General features: G+C 41.7%; 1 protein-coding gene across 1 annotated transcript in view; it reads right to left on the reverse strand.

Moving 5' to 3' along the window:
• The window catches only part of hs3st4 (heparan sulfate (glucosamine) 3-O-sulfotransferase 4), a 107,122-nt gene extending 96,239 nt beyond the window's left edge, over positions 1–10,883 (reverse strand). The window contains exon 1 of the mRNA XM_026929451.3: positions 9,563–10,883. Within this exon, the coding sequence (XP_026785252.2) occupies positions 9,563–10,146 (584 nt within the window). The 5' untranslated portion in view covers positions 10,147–10,883. The remainder of the gene's footprint in view (positions 1–9,562) is intronic.
• Positions 10,884–14,340: the final 3,457 nt, after the last annotated feature.

Raw genomic sequence — 14,340 nt, forward strand, 5'->3', positions numbered from 1 at the left:
TCTGTCTCCTCAACTCCCTTCATCCTCTCCATCTCCTCTCTCCCTTCATCCTCTCCATCTCCTCTCTCCCTTCATCTTCTCCATTCCTCTCTCCCTTCATCCTCTCCATTCCTCTCTCCCTTCATCTTCTCCATCTCCTCTCTCCCTTCATCCTCTCCATCTCCTCTCTCCCTTCATCCTCTCCATCTCCTCTCTCCCTTCATCCTCCCCATATTCTCTCTCCTTCATCCTCTCCATCTCCTCTCTCCCTTCATCCTCTCCATTCCTCTCTCCCTTCATCCTCTCCATCTCCTCTCTCCCTTCATCCTCTCCATTCCTCTCTCCCTTCATCTTCTCCATCTCCTCTCTCCCTTCATCCTCTCCGTCTCCTCTCTCCCTTCATCCTCTCCATATTCTCTCTCCCTTCATCCTCTCCATCTCCTCTCTCCCTTCATCCTCTCCATCTCCTCTCTCCCTTCAATCTTTCCATATTCTCTCCTCCTTCATCCTCTCTGTCTCCTCAACTCCCTTCATCCTCTCAATTCCTCTCTCCCTTCATCCTCTCCATCTCCTCACTCCCTTCATCCTCTCCATCTCCTCTCTCCCTTCATCCTCTCCATCTCCTCTCTCCCTTCATCCTCTCCTCTCTCCCTTCATCCTCTCCTCTCTCTCTTCATCCTCTCCATCTCCTCACTCCCTTCATCCTCTCCATATTCTCTCTCCCTTCATCCTCTCCATTCCTCTCTCCCTTCATCCTCTCCATCTCCTCTCTTGGAAAAAAGGTGGATTGTTTTTTCAGAATGGATAATTAACCAAGCTCCAATCTGTGTGTGAAAAACTGTAAATGAAACTGCAAATTTAATTTCTTTTCATCATATCAAAGTAATGAATGAGTTGAATTCTAGAGCACGTACATTTTACACAGAAAGCTGTGCATCCTCCCTAATCATTTATATTAGACTATAGGCCACTTAAATTCTAAATATGCATCAATATATATGTGTGTGGAAAGTATCTGCATTTCTCTCTCTCTTCATCTTCTCTCCATCTCCTCTCTTCTTTCATCTTCTCTCCATCTCCTCTCTTCTTTCATCCGTGCCATTACTCTTCCTTCATCCTCTCCATCCTCTCTCTCTCTTCATCCTCTCCATCTCCGCTTTCCCTTCATCCTCTCCATCTCCTTTCTCCCTTCATCCTTTCCATGTCCTTTCTCCCTTCATCCACTCCATCTCCTCACTCCCTTCATCCTCTCCATCTCCTCACTCCCTTCATCCTCTCTATCTCCTCTCTCCCTTCATCCACTCCATCTCCTCACTCCCTTCATCCTCTCCATCTCCTGTGTCCCTTCATCCTCTCCATCTACTTTCTCAATTCATCCTTTCCATCTCCTCTCTCCTTTCATCCTCTCTATCTCCTCTCTCCCTTCATCCACTCCATCTCCTGTGTTCCTTCATCCTCTCCATCTACTTTCTCAATTCATCCTTTCCATCTCCTCTCTCCCTTCATCCTTTCCATCTCCTCTCTCCCTTCATCCTCTCCATCTCCTCACTCCCTTCATCCTCTCCAAGTCCTTTCTCCCTTCATCCACTCCATCTCCTCTCTCCCTTCATCCTTTCCATCTCCTCTCTCCCTTCATCCTCTCCATCTCCTCTCTCCCTTCATCCTCTCCATCTCCTCACTCCCTTCATCCTCTCCAAGTCCTTTCTCCCTTCATCCACTCCATCTCCTCTCTCCCTTCATCCTTTCCATCTCCTCTCTCCCTTCATCCTCTCCATCTCCTCTCTTGGAAACTCAAGGCATTTTGTTTTCTCAGAATGGATAATTAAACAAGCTACAATCTGTGTGTGGAAAACAGTAAATGAAGCTGTATATCTAATTACAGTTTTTATTTTTCTTCATATCAAAGCAATGAATCAGTTGAATTCTACAGCACATAAATTTGACACAGAAAGCTGTGCATTGTACCTAATCATTTATATTGGGCTATAGGCGACTTAAATTCAAAATGCTCATCTATATGTGTGTGTGTGTGTGTGTGTGGAAAGTTATTTATATCAGACTTGTGCTAAATGGGCGCTTAACTTGATTTTCTCCACATACTGAAATTACCTTCATGCCTTCCAGAGTTTTTTCTTGGCAGTAGAGATTTCACGGCATAAGTTTTCAATTGTGTCTAAGTCATACATTTTTTTAATGAAAGAAAGAAAGAATGGATGGATGCTCTATAGAAAAAAACTGCACTCGTAAAAATGAATGCAACAGCCAAGCACACTAGGGGGCGCTCAACTTTTTTTGTTGTAGTTTTCTTCAGTTTTAAACAGTACAGTGGTAAAGGAGCAAACATGATTTATTTAAGAAATGAATTTTAAATTATTGCAACCATGTAGCTTTATATTTTTCTGCTTATAGCATCTGCTTAAAGGTTTAGGGCTCAGAAGCGCAAGTGAAATGACTTCAGTGTTCAATCTAACACTCAAAATGCACAGAATACAATTATAGATATCCACTTCTTTAAATGTTTAAACATATTACATTAATACATATTAAAATGTTTGCTGAGCTGTTTAGATTATTTCGATTTCTTGATTAATCTCTTTACTTATTTATTTAACTTACTAATTCAATTTGAATGATTAAATTATTTCTGGTATTACGTTCTGTGAGGTTTTGTTTAAAGTTTCTGCTCTCTGTCTGAGAAACTGACAAATCACTAAAGACCTGTTCAATCTTTTATTTCATCTGAAATAATTACACAAACGTTTCAGGTTTAAGCCTGCATCACTATTTATATTTCTAACCATACAAAATTATACTGACTAATATATTGTATTTTCGGTGATAAGAATAAGAAGTCCCTAAAAAGCATTATGTGATCTGTACTATATATACACTTTGGCCAAAATCTGAATTTCACGGTGAAATATTGTGGTCACGACAAATTGTCAAGACAGTGGAATCATCAGAGGTTCATCTAATAAATGATTCTTAAGGTTTTTTATTATTATTATTATGATTACCTTCTCAACTGAATATGGCCCATAATCCATAATAAATGATGGGTTATAACACTTTTCTCTTCTACTTGCTTTCTGCATTATTGAGAAAATCAATTAAATAGAAAAATCCATCATTTACCTATGGATATTTCTGAATATCTTACAATGAAAGATTCCTTTTGTTTAAAAAAAAAAAAAAAGCCTCAGTACATGTCAGTACTCAAGCGTTAACGCTGATAATCAAAGATATTCAGGAAAATCAATCACCTGGTACATCGATTAACATAATACATAAAAAATTCAAAAACCCCAACTACTTTTTATAGAAAAATCATTTGTGTCAGTGCAACATGCAGGAAGCCATTGTCACATGAGGCTTTATTAATTGTGCATGCACACATTTACCGCGCTTCGTTGCACTTTGGCAAAATTAATTCACTTGCTTATTTGTCGAAAAAAATCAAAATCAAATGTTGGCACTTTTTTGTACAGACTATGTAAGCAGCAGTTTGCACTTCCAGTGCTTGGTGACTACATTGTCTCACACTGCGCTAAAATTATTCTAGCGGAATACCCCATAGTGATTTGATGAACGAAGGAGCATGAATAAATAAAACGCATAAAGCAGTGAGAAACTTCAAAGGCACTGGGACACTCAGAGCAAACAAGCTTTACGGAGGCCAATGAATATGTGTGTGTCTATGTTCATGGCAGTGACTCAGGAGTGTAAACACAGGAATTAGCTCACACCTCAGAGACTGAGCGCATCTCCCTATAATTGAATTAAGCCTGTCACATCTCCCGAGCTGCATATGCTAGTCAGTGGTATGGATCCGTCATAGCTTTTGTGCCGGCGACATCAACAGGCTTGCAATTTCAGTCTCACCTTTTTAACTCCTGAAACACTGCTGAGATAGTACATTCCTTCCCATCTCCATCAAAGGCTACATTTGATTACACCCCACAAGCCCAAAACACATTATGTGCAGTATGTTTCCTCTGTGTCCTGAATGTCAAATGTCATGAAAACAGTCATGTGTCAGATGCATAGCAGGAGGTCTGATTTCGCCTTGGAGGAGTCGCAAAAAAACCCGTGGAGGTAAATGTCAGGTCAGGGGGAGAACGGCTGCTACATGCTGCAAACAACCTGTCTGTCCTTGCTTCATGGTCACAGCATGGTCACAGCATGTCAAACTTCCTGTCGGGGCTGTAGGAGATCGCTTTAGGGTTCTTGTGTCTGGAGACTAGGACCAGAAAAGAAAATAGGAAGGAATAGGAAAACTGGACTCTTGACAAGTATGACTGATACAGTTATTTCCATCCTTGTGCATTTAATGATGCTGTAAAGAAACCATTGTTCCAAATGGAATTCTTATTCTTCCCGACTTGGAAGCACGACTTGGAATTTCTGTGGAAAGTGACTAATCCCTGGGAGTTAGGAATCCTTTTAAATCCAAAACAATGTCACCTTACGGTTTCGAATTAATTGAACAAAATTTCTATACCTGTCATTTCAAGCAATCCATCCACTGCTATGCAACTAAAGTAAGTTTCAAAGAGCCTCGCTGTTGACAGCAGAAGAGGAGAAAATCTGAAATACAGACAGGTTCTCCATTTGAAGGACGCAAAAAGCCAAGGAAGAAGCTGTGCATTAATGGCAGCCTGTGTACCAATGTCATTTTTTTATGTCAGCAAATTAAATTGGCAAATTCAATTCTTGGCTTAAGCGAATTAAACTTGTGGAACTGAATGATGATCATCGCTTTAGAATCTTGGTAGCAGGATGAATCTCAGCAGGAAGCGAGAGATGAATGTCGGAGTGGAGGATATGGTGAGAAGGAAGCAAGTAAAGGCATAATTGTGTAAAAAAAAAAAAAAAATCTGCCTGGAATTTTTTTTTCTTTTCAGCCATCAAGGATACAGTGTTGTGACTCCCACTAAAATTCTGGTGTCACAAAAGAAATGACTCGAATAACCCTGGCGGCTGACCCCTGAGTAAGTGGCACGATATGAACTCGCTTTATACCTCGACTCTGGAGGCTACAGAAAACCTTTTTCAGACTCTGTGGCCCTCTGTGAATGCTTATGCCTTAAGGCGCCAGGGCTTTAAATCTGAGATGTAATTGAACTGTCAAGATACTGTCTGGGATTGTTTCCTAAGGTCCAAGTAAATGTGCACGCAATAAGATGCAGATTCAGGGATGTGTCTAGATGCCATCCATATAAGGTCACTGCAAAAGGGCAATTACTTTCTTTATTTTCTCAGGCCGTGTCCCAATCCTTGCAGCAATGAAAGGACTGCAAGAAGGGAAAGGCAGTACAGTTGTGTTTCCAATCCCAATATCTCGGAAATAAAGAATGAACCAGGTGGTACAAACACACACTCACACGTAGTCAAAAGATGACAGACAGAGATAAACATGTGAGGTGCCTGTTGAGGAAGCGGATAGAAGAGGTTTCTTCTGCACAGCTGAATTTAATCAAGTGATGCAGAAAACACTGAGACACAACAGCTTGCCAAAGTCCAGGCTCTTGACGTGCGCCAGACTATGCTGCTAATTAAAAAAAAAAGTTAAATTCTGTAACTACAGCGCCGATATCCAAAGAGGCAGAAGCGCGTCTGTGTATGTTTTGGCGAGGGCTTATCACTGGCCGCCAGATTGGGGCATCCCGGGAAAAAGCAGACACCACAGTGCGGAAACTCGGCAGCAAGATGCCACCCAGTCTGGGCTTGGGAAGAAGCCCAAACTTCTCCCCTTCCGTTCTTTCCCAGTCAGGAGGCAAGGAGTCACAGGCTGAAGTGTTGGACAGACACACTGAAGTTTAACTCTGGGTTTTTTGGACCCTGCCCTGTTTCCCTCAGCTGTAGACCTGTTTTGGCCACTGACTCGGGCTCCTGTCTCATTTCCTCACAGAAACGATCAACTGCGCAACATCAATCGCTCTCTATCCCATTCATTCAGACGAAGGAGAGTGAGTGGGAATTGTTCAAGCGGCAGAGGTTTAGCATGTAACAAAGAAACAAAAGTGCTGCAGTGGTTAAATAGATAATGGAATAAGAGTACTTCGCTGTGTAACCTTGGACAGGGTCAAGGCACTGCGTGGGCTACATTCATCCAGTTCTTGCATTCATCAGAATGCATTTTCTTGGCAACAAAAAGAAAACGACCTCGGTTCTGGCAGTGCTGATTTTCATTTGAAGTTGCTAAGAGGCCGCATCCTTTACTCACTCATGACCTAACACGAAAATTGAGAAATTCTCCCGAGGTGACGCAGCCTCAGGATCTTCAGATCTAGAAACTATGTGGTAATCAGTGAATGAAAAGCATCATATTAGCTTTTATTTTGTGTTCAGTATAACCACGAGGGATACAGAGAATAAAGCAGAAAATAACTCCTTACCTCCTAACTGATTAAAATCCAAATATAACTAAAATATCAGATATTAGCATGGGCTAAGTATCCAGATATAGGCTTTTTTTTTTCCAAAGCAACACAACAATGAAGTCAATGTGTTTAACTGAACTCCGCGTATTTAACTGACGCCAAGCCCTGTTGCAAATGAAGCATTAATTTGTCCTCTTGTTCTTCAGCACATCTTTAAACTGTGGTGGAACCCCAGTGATTGTGTGACTCAGCTAATGATGGCGCAGCTATTATCACCTGACAGAGAGAACCTACTTACTCACTCAGTAAAACCTGGAACTTCATTTGAAAGCAGTAAGGATTTACTCCTTTACGAACCTGTTAACTGTTGTGTCAGGTGGTGAGATATATGTCACTGAGCTGTAGCATCAGACTATAATCTAAAGCCATGGATGTACTGTACGTACCTGCTGAATGAGTCAAAAACGCCTTTTAGACTTCATATTTCCATGTTGAAATCAAGACACCAGGGTGTAGCGCGTTTCAGTACTGCTGTCCTCTGAGATGCATCACTTGCCTCGACTCATAGGAAATGTGAGCAAATTATTAACAGACATGACATTTCCCTGGTAAGCTCAAACCGCTAGACATGCCAGCTCCCCTAGTGCTAATTGAGTGGTGTGTTTGATGGGATTTTTTTTTTTTGCTCTGACTCCAGAACAGCAAATGAAATCAGTCAAATGTTTGAAGACACCAGATTGAATTTATGTTATTCATGATGTTAAATATGTTTGGATTTACTGCCTTATGATGGCATTTTCTTCCTAGGACAAAAATGGTCATGTGGATGTGTAGGTATGCATTTCCAACCCACCACCACAGACATAATAATAATAAAAATAATTAATAAATAAATAATATTATAATTTCATTTGTTTAGGACTTTTTGGTCACTATGTAAATCCATGCATTTTACTGGATCAGTGTTATTCTAAATTGTGGAAAATGCACACGTACATCACATACATATTATTTAACTACGATATTGGCATTTGCCACATAATGTGTTATGAATTTAGTGACTAAAAATGAGCAATCACATAACTCCTGTATAATTTTTTTTTAAAAAGAAAGCTAAACTTTGAAACTTTTTTTGCCTTACATGTCATTAGTTATGTAAAAGCTCACCTTCCTTGGCTAAAGAACACAGAGGCAAATTTGTGTCCACTTCAGGGATTCGCCTGGTCCAGGGACCTGAAAAGACCCTGGCGCTGTTTGGTGTTATTTATGTAAGCCTGTCATCCTTCTGTCTAATGAGCCCCAAACTACGAGCATAATGAAACGGCTTGTGTTAACACGCAGTAAATGAACAGCCCAGGGTTAAGCTGCCCTCTGAAGTGAAATGCAGCAGATGCTCCGGCGTCCCTACAGCCCCGACTTACAGTCCGGGGGAAAGTGAACGCATTCCAGAAGTCACATGCCAAACATCCCTTAATGCTTTCTCTCTCCCTACAGACATCAGTTTGACTGATGGCTTTGATTGGACCTTTATATGCAGGGAGAATGGTACTCTGAATGTATTCAGTTATAGCATTATCATAATTCTATAGATGAGTACGGAGCAGAACTAGAATTGAAAAAAAAAAAAAACATAAACCATGAAGGCAGATGCCAGGTGTGTGCGGAGGTAAAGTTGAAAGTGTGGGATGTAGGAGGGTTTTGTGTGAACAGCGCTGCCCTGAGTAAGCACTTCATGATTCAGCTTCACTTGGGAATAGGTCGGCGCAGGGTAACAGAGCGTGCACTGCACCTGACTCACCTACACACACACACTGTACCCAGTAGCCAGGGCACGCAATCTGCTACTCATTAAATACAACCAACACTGTGTGTAATACTCTTTGAGCCGCTAACGACGACACGTCACAGGAACAGTTATTGCAACGAAGGCCCAGTATCAGGATTCCTGAATGAATCTGCATTATCTTCAATTACAAACAGGTTTTGAACAGCAGGCTATGCAGAGCTGGCTAAACGGATCTGTCCTTGCTACGTGTGGACGCGTTCTGCGTATGTTCAGCAATAAAATGCGTTCAGTGCTGATGCTTTTTTGGGTACAGTATCTAGCTTTTGGAGCAAGAATTTTAATTCAAAGTTAGACTGCCATGTGTTGAAATTGGATGTGTATTTTATTACATGTATTATATTGTCCTTTATTATTCATTATAGTAAATAGTGATAATTCCTTCTGTAGTTAGTTAGTTAGTTAGTTAGTACAAAGATGTCTGGAGAGAAGGCAAATACCAGAAGTGCCTGAGAGAAGTCTGCAGCTGAGCACTCTTAAAATAATTTGAATAATATCATTTGATAAAATGCCAATCTGTTCATATAATATTATATAACGGTGTTAGTTGCTGTATTTCAACAGGTGTGCTGTAGTTGTAAAATGTTGATCCATGTGCCCCTTTTGTACCTTTCAGCACAGGTTTCTGCTCGGACCAGATGCTCAGAGAAATGCAAAATGTACACCTGCAGTGATAAACTGATCTCCACTTGTATACTGTGCAGAGATACTAATCTCCACCATGCACCATTAGTGCTCATTTTCCACTGCTTGTGAGATGGCCTACAGCAGGGCTGGCTGAGGAAATACTAATACTAATAATAATAATAATAATAATAATAATAATAATGAAAGTGAATAAAAGAAAAAAAAGTGAGCTCAGGCAAAGATGGAAATGTTGACCCGCACCCGAGGTGCTATTTCTGGATATTATTATAAGGCTAAACCATATCTGGAGCTGTGTGAGAAATCAGACACAAAAGCTGGAGCAGTTACAGGGAGATGTGTGTGTGTGTGTGTGTGTGTGTGCATGGATGTGGTGAGGGGGTGGAAAAGCCAAGGAGAAATACAACTAGAAATCTAATTAAAAAAAAAAACCTGGTATAAATATTGCTCGCCTGTTTTATGGCCATGTGTAGGCTATTTAACACTTCTTCTGCAGATGGATGCAATAACAATAATTATTTTTTATGACAAAACCAGAGCGACGGCATTTTAGACGCGGGATTCACATGAATACATAAAATATATATTTTTTTAATTAAAAAAAAAAATCACGAACTTCAGCAAATCAGACAATAATCTTTTTTTTTTTTTCAATAATCGCGACAAACATGTATGTGTAGCGTGCATGCGGGAAGAAAGCGAGCGCGCGCACCTGTACCAGTCCAGTCCTTTTTCGTAGTTCCTGTCGAAGAAGTGCGGCTCGTTTCCGACCGCGCGCACGTCCGGGTGAACTCGGAGCGCCTCGAGCAGAGCCCTCGTGCCCCCTTTCTTCACCCCTATTATAATAGCTTGGGGTAATTTCTTCTCCCCGTAATCCGAGGTGCAGTTCGCGGCTTTCCCCAGCCCTCCGTCCATGGTGCTGGTCTCCGGATGCTCCACGTTCACCGCGGCGTTCTGGCTAACAGCCGTCTCCGCCCGAGCTCGCTCCCATCCCGCCGTGATCTCCTCGACGTCGTACTTCTCCGTGAACAGATTCGCCGTGACGGTGGTCGCTACGAGCTCCGGGTCGAGGTGCGCGCGGGAAGGGCTGGAATAAAGTTTCTCCCGCAGCGTGGCCAAAGTTGTGACCTCCGGTGCCTGGTACGCGTAGTTCTCCAGCACGGGGAAGCGCAGCGAGTCGTAGCAGCTCATCAAACTGTAGAACAGGTAGGTGACGGACAGCGAGAGCGTGAACATGAACAGGATTTTGCGAGGCACTTTAGAAGCGAGCAGCGCCGTGCCGGGCAAAAATGCCATCTCTGATAGCAGGGATCCTCTCAGAGAAGTGGCCAGACATGTTTCCTTTCCTCTCTCACCCTCTCCGAGTCTTGCATGGACACTCAACAGCGGTAATCTGTCACTCTCAGCCCCCTCGAGTTGCAGCGGCGAGCAGGAGTCCAGGAGAGCCACTTCGCATGGTTATAAAGACGCGAGGGGAAAAAAAAAAAAAACGGGGATCGTTAAAATTCCAGGAGAGCCGCGCGTCGCTTCCTCGAGCATCGATTTCTTATTCGGGCGCTGACAGCCCTTTGTCACAATTCATCGGAGTGAACTTGCAGATGAGGAATGCTGCGGTCGGGCGTCCTTCCAAACGTGCGGCCCGGCTTGACACGCGCGCGCGGTGACGGGCCAACACTTGGCATTTTACACACACGCGCGCGCGCACACACAAATAAGGTATGAGCAGGAAGAAAATAAATAAATAAATAAATAAATAAAAATAACAAGAGCTACACCAAAGTGACCGAAATGACGCACGCGGCACCGTGCGCACACACACACACACACACACACGCGCGCGCGCGCGCACACAGTTGCGGTTGGTTTCCCACTCGCCGTTAACCTCCACGCGGCTGCTTTTCTGTGCAAACTGCAACAACCGTGCAGTCTGAGCGCGAGCGCAGTCCTCCCAGCCGACCAGCCGCCAACTTTGAGCGCGCTGAAAGTGAACAGCCTGCGCATAAATAAGCGTCGCTGTCTCTCACTGGCTGCGAGCGAAAGCGCCCGGTCCTCACGGCGCGCGCTCATTGGTGGACGCGCCATCAGCCGCGTGAGCTCACCAAACCGGCGGAGTAGCCCTAATGGGAAAAAAAAAATCGCGTACATTTCATACGTGATCATAAGCTTTCCCACGTGTGGAAAGTCCATTACATGTGAATGGACGTGAATTAAAACGTCTAAAAACTGCATTGTGTGCTCAGGTGTCTCTTCTGTCACAAACTGCATACTGCTGTACTAAATATTACAGCAAAGCTAGTTCTGAAAATGCATACTCAATCATTCATCATGAAAGGACATGGCTACAACCAAACAGCACACCTTACTAAACAGAATGCAAACCACATGTACCTGTGTAGGCTTCCGGTTCCTTCTGCTGCTTTTCACTGCACAAAAATATACACTATATGGCCAAAAGTTTGTGCACCCCTGACCATCACACCCATATGTGTTTGTTAAATATCTCATTCCAGATTTGTTCTCCCTTTGCTGTTATAATAAGCTCCACTCTTCTGGGAAGCTTTCCACTAGATGTTGGAGCGTGGCTGTGGGGATTTGTGTTCATTCAGCTACAAGAGCATTAGTGAGATCAGGCGCTGATGTTGGTGAGGAGGTCTGGGGTTCAGTCGGTGTTCCAGTTCATCCCAAAGGTGTTCAGTGGGGTTGAGGTCAGGGCTCTGTGCAGGACACTCGAGTTCTTCCACTCCAACCTTCACACACCATGTCTTCATGGAGCTCGCTTTGTGCACAGTGGCATTGTCATGCTGGAACAGGTTTGGACCTCTTAGTTCCAGTGAAAGGAAATTGTAAAGCTACAGCACACAAAGACATTCTATACAATTGTGTGTTTCTAACAGTTTTTGGAAGAACCACATATGAGTGTGATGGTCAGATGTCCACATACAGTGCACGTGGTGGAGTTATTCCTATACCACAATGCGAAAAAAAAAACATACTAGCAAGTAAAAGTATCTTGAGCAGGCTATAGTAAAATGTATCTAGGATTTCCTGTTGTAAGAAGAATAGTAAACCCATTTCCAAACATTTTTACTAATTTCAAGCTTGCAAAAGTCTTATTCTATTGGCAGATGACAGTTTTTCTTTCTTCTTTTTAGAAATACTGTAAAAAAGTAAAATTAACAAAAGCTCGAAATGAGTAAACATGTCTAGAAATAGGTTTAATAATATTTTATTTGGTTTATTGTAATGTTTTAATAAGAAATAGATAAATTTGACTATATTAAGGATATTTTTTACTTGCTAAGATGTCATGTTTTTGTAGCGCTGCAGCTAAACAAAAGGGTTTGGTAGCCATTTGCAGTTACATTACAGTCAGATTACAATTTACATTACTCGAAAAATATCATATAAAAATAATATTGTGGCTTACTGGATATATCACATCATGTAATGTCTTACTACATCAGTCAGTATACAAAGTAGTAACAGTGGCAGTTATGTCTGTTTGAAAAGGTAAATGTTAATGATATATTGCTACTAATGTATTTCCTCTAATTAACATTAGTACAGTTCAGATAGATGGCTGTTCCATGACCACTTTTCAGCCTACATTTTGAAGCTCACATCTGCCCTCTACTGTTTATGGATGTGCTCAGACATAAAGCATGATAAAGTGCAGAAAGGCTTGATGAGGATAACGGTGGGTGGGCTGAGCTAATGAGTCTATGTGCAAAACACTGATTTAAATGTATGGATGACAGATGAAATTTCAAATCACTTGGACCCAGCAAGAGCTCTGCCATGTGCATAATATATTACTGAGTGAATGAGAATGTGCCGTGCCCTGTGTGGTAGAAATGGAGGCCAATTCAAGGTGAAAAAGCTTATTTAGTGCTAACGTTCATTTGGCACATTTTGCAGCCACTGTGTGACAGACCTTATTATTCACTGGATTGACTGCATTCCCCAGATTACACTTAGGCTCTTTAGGGAAATAAATAGCAGCGCTCTGAGGTTGAGTGGCACTGAGCATGGTGTCCCCTTTTATTAGAAATACCTCATTCATGGGTTCTTCCATGCTCTAGACTTACAACCTCTTTAGCCTTAAGTCCTGAGTGTCAATTAAAAGTATGAATGCCCCGATGACATTTTGAAGATTGACTGTAACATGATTGCATTTAGCCAAATGTTCAGAAGACTTGCATTAAAGTTGACATCATACCATTTTTGGTTTGAAGCAGTGAAAAAACGGTGTCTGTCAGTGATTTCAGGCCTGCTCAGTTAAATGGGCTGAAAATGGGATATATGATGCTAAAGGAAAGGAAAAATTAAGCAGCCGAGGCTTGTGACCATCGAATTTGGTGTGGCAGGCCAACATTAATAACCACATAGCCTCAAAAAGAAATGAAGTCGAGAGGCTATCACACTTGACTTATGCTATAGGCTACTATCTAGTGAATTTTAGAGCAACCCTGTAACAGGAAGTTGAGAATCGACAACAGAGAGTCATCCAGCATACGGTCTAGCAGATCATTTTGAGCGTTTTTAGATGTACCTTTGTTCATCTGTGTTCTAGGTAATATCATTAACCAGGGTTGACGGGATCCAGCAAAATTTCTGTCCCAAATACATCTCAAAAAACATCTGAAACTAGCCCAAAGGTTTGCTCATTGGAAAACGGAGACATGTTTCTTCTAATTTTTATCCCCTTTTTTTTATAGGTAAACAAATATTTCACACATATTTCTGATGACTGCACATTATCCACTCATCATAGACAAACTGTCCACACTTAGACTTTGCCATTTTGCTGAAATATATTCAGATTATTTGCTTTAAAACAAGATCTTGGTGGCTACAGAGTGTAGTAAAACTAGCCCAATCTGGCAACCCAGTCATTAAGTCCTGTCTGCTCCCCGTTCTCTGCTGAAAATACTTACAGAGCGAACAAGAGGCAGGAAAAATTCTGCTCATGTGGATCTCTATTAGCACTTGGTGCATTTCCCATTTTTGACCACTATGTGCTATAATAACGCTATGGAGGCTGAGTGGGGCTGTGGGCAATATCAGGAAATGCGAGTAATCAACAGAAAATCAGCATATATCTGTTAAATAGCAACATTTTTTAAATTGTTTGTCACTCAAAAGCAGTAATTAGTATTTCAACTGAATTTAAATAGTTTCGAATCAGGACTTTATGAAGATGAACATTTGTTGAATGGCTGATATACTGTAAATGGTGGGGCTCTGCTCCACCTGCCCCGATGGAAGAGCCACCCCTGAGATTACGTTTGACAAATTGTGTTATAAGCATTTGCATAAGGTTCAATGGTAAAGGCTATAGATAATATTGCTTGATTTAAAAAAAAAAAAACATAAGGTTTAAAGATTAAAACATGCCATTAAAAGTATATAATAGAAAATTCCAAAAAAGCACTTAGTAGGATTTTCCACCATTCGGCCCTTTTGAGATGCAGTGAGGTCTACTTAACA

The sequence above is a fragment of the Pangasianodon hypophthalmus genome, chromosome 23 (assembly GCF_027358585.1).
Source record: "Pangasianodon hypophthalmus isolate fPanHyp1 chromosome 23, fPanHyp1.pri, whole genome shotgun sequence".
NCBI lineage: Eukaryota > Metazoa > Chordata > Actinopteri > Siluriformes > Pangasiidae > Pangasianodon > Pangasianodon hypophthalmus.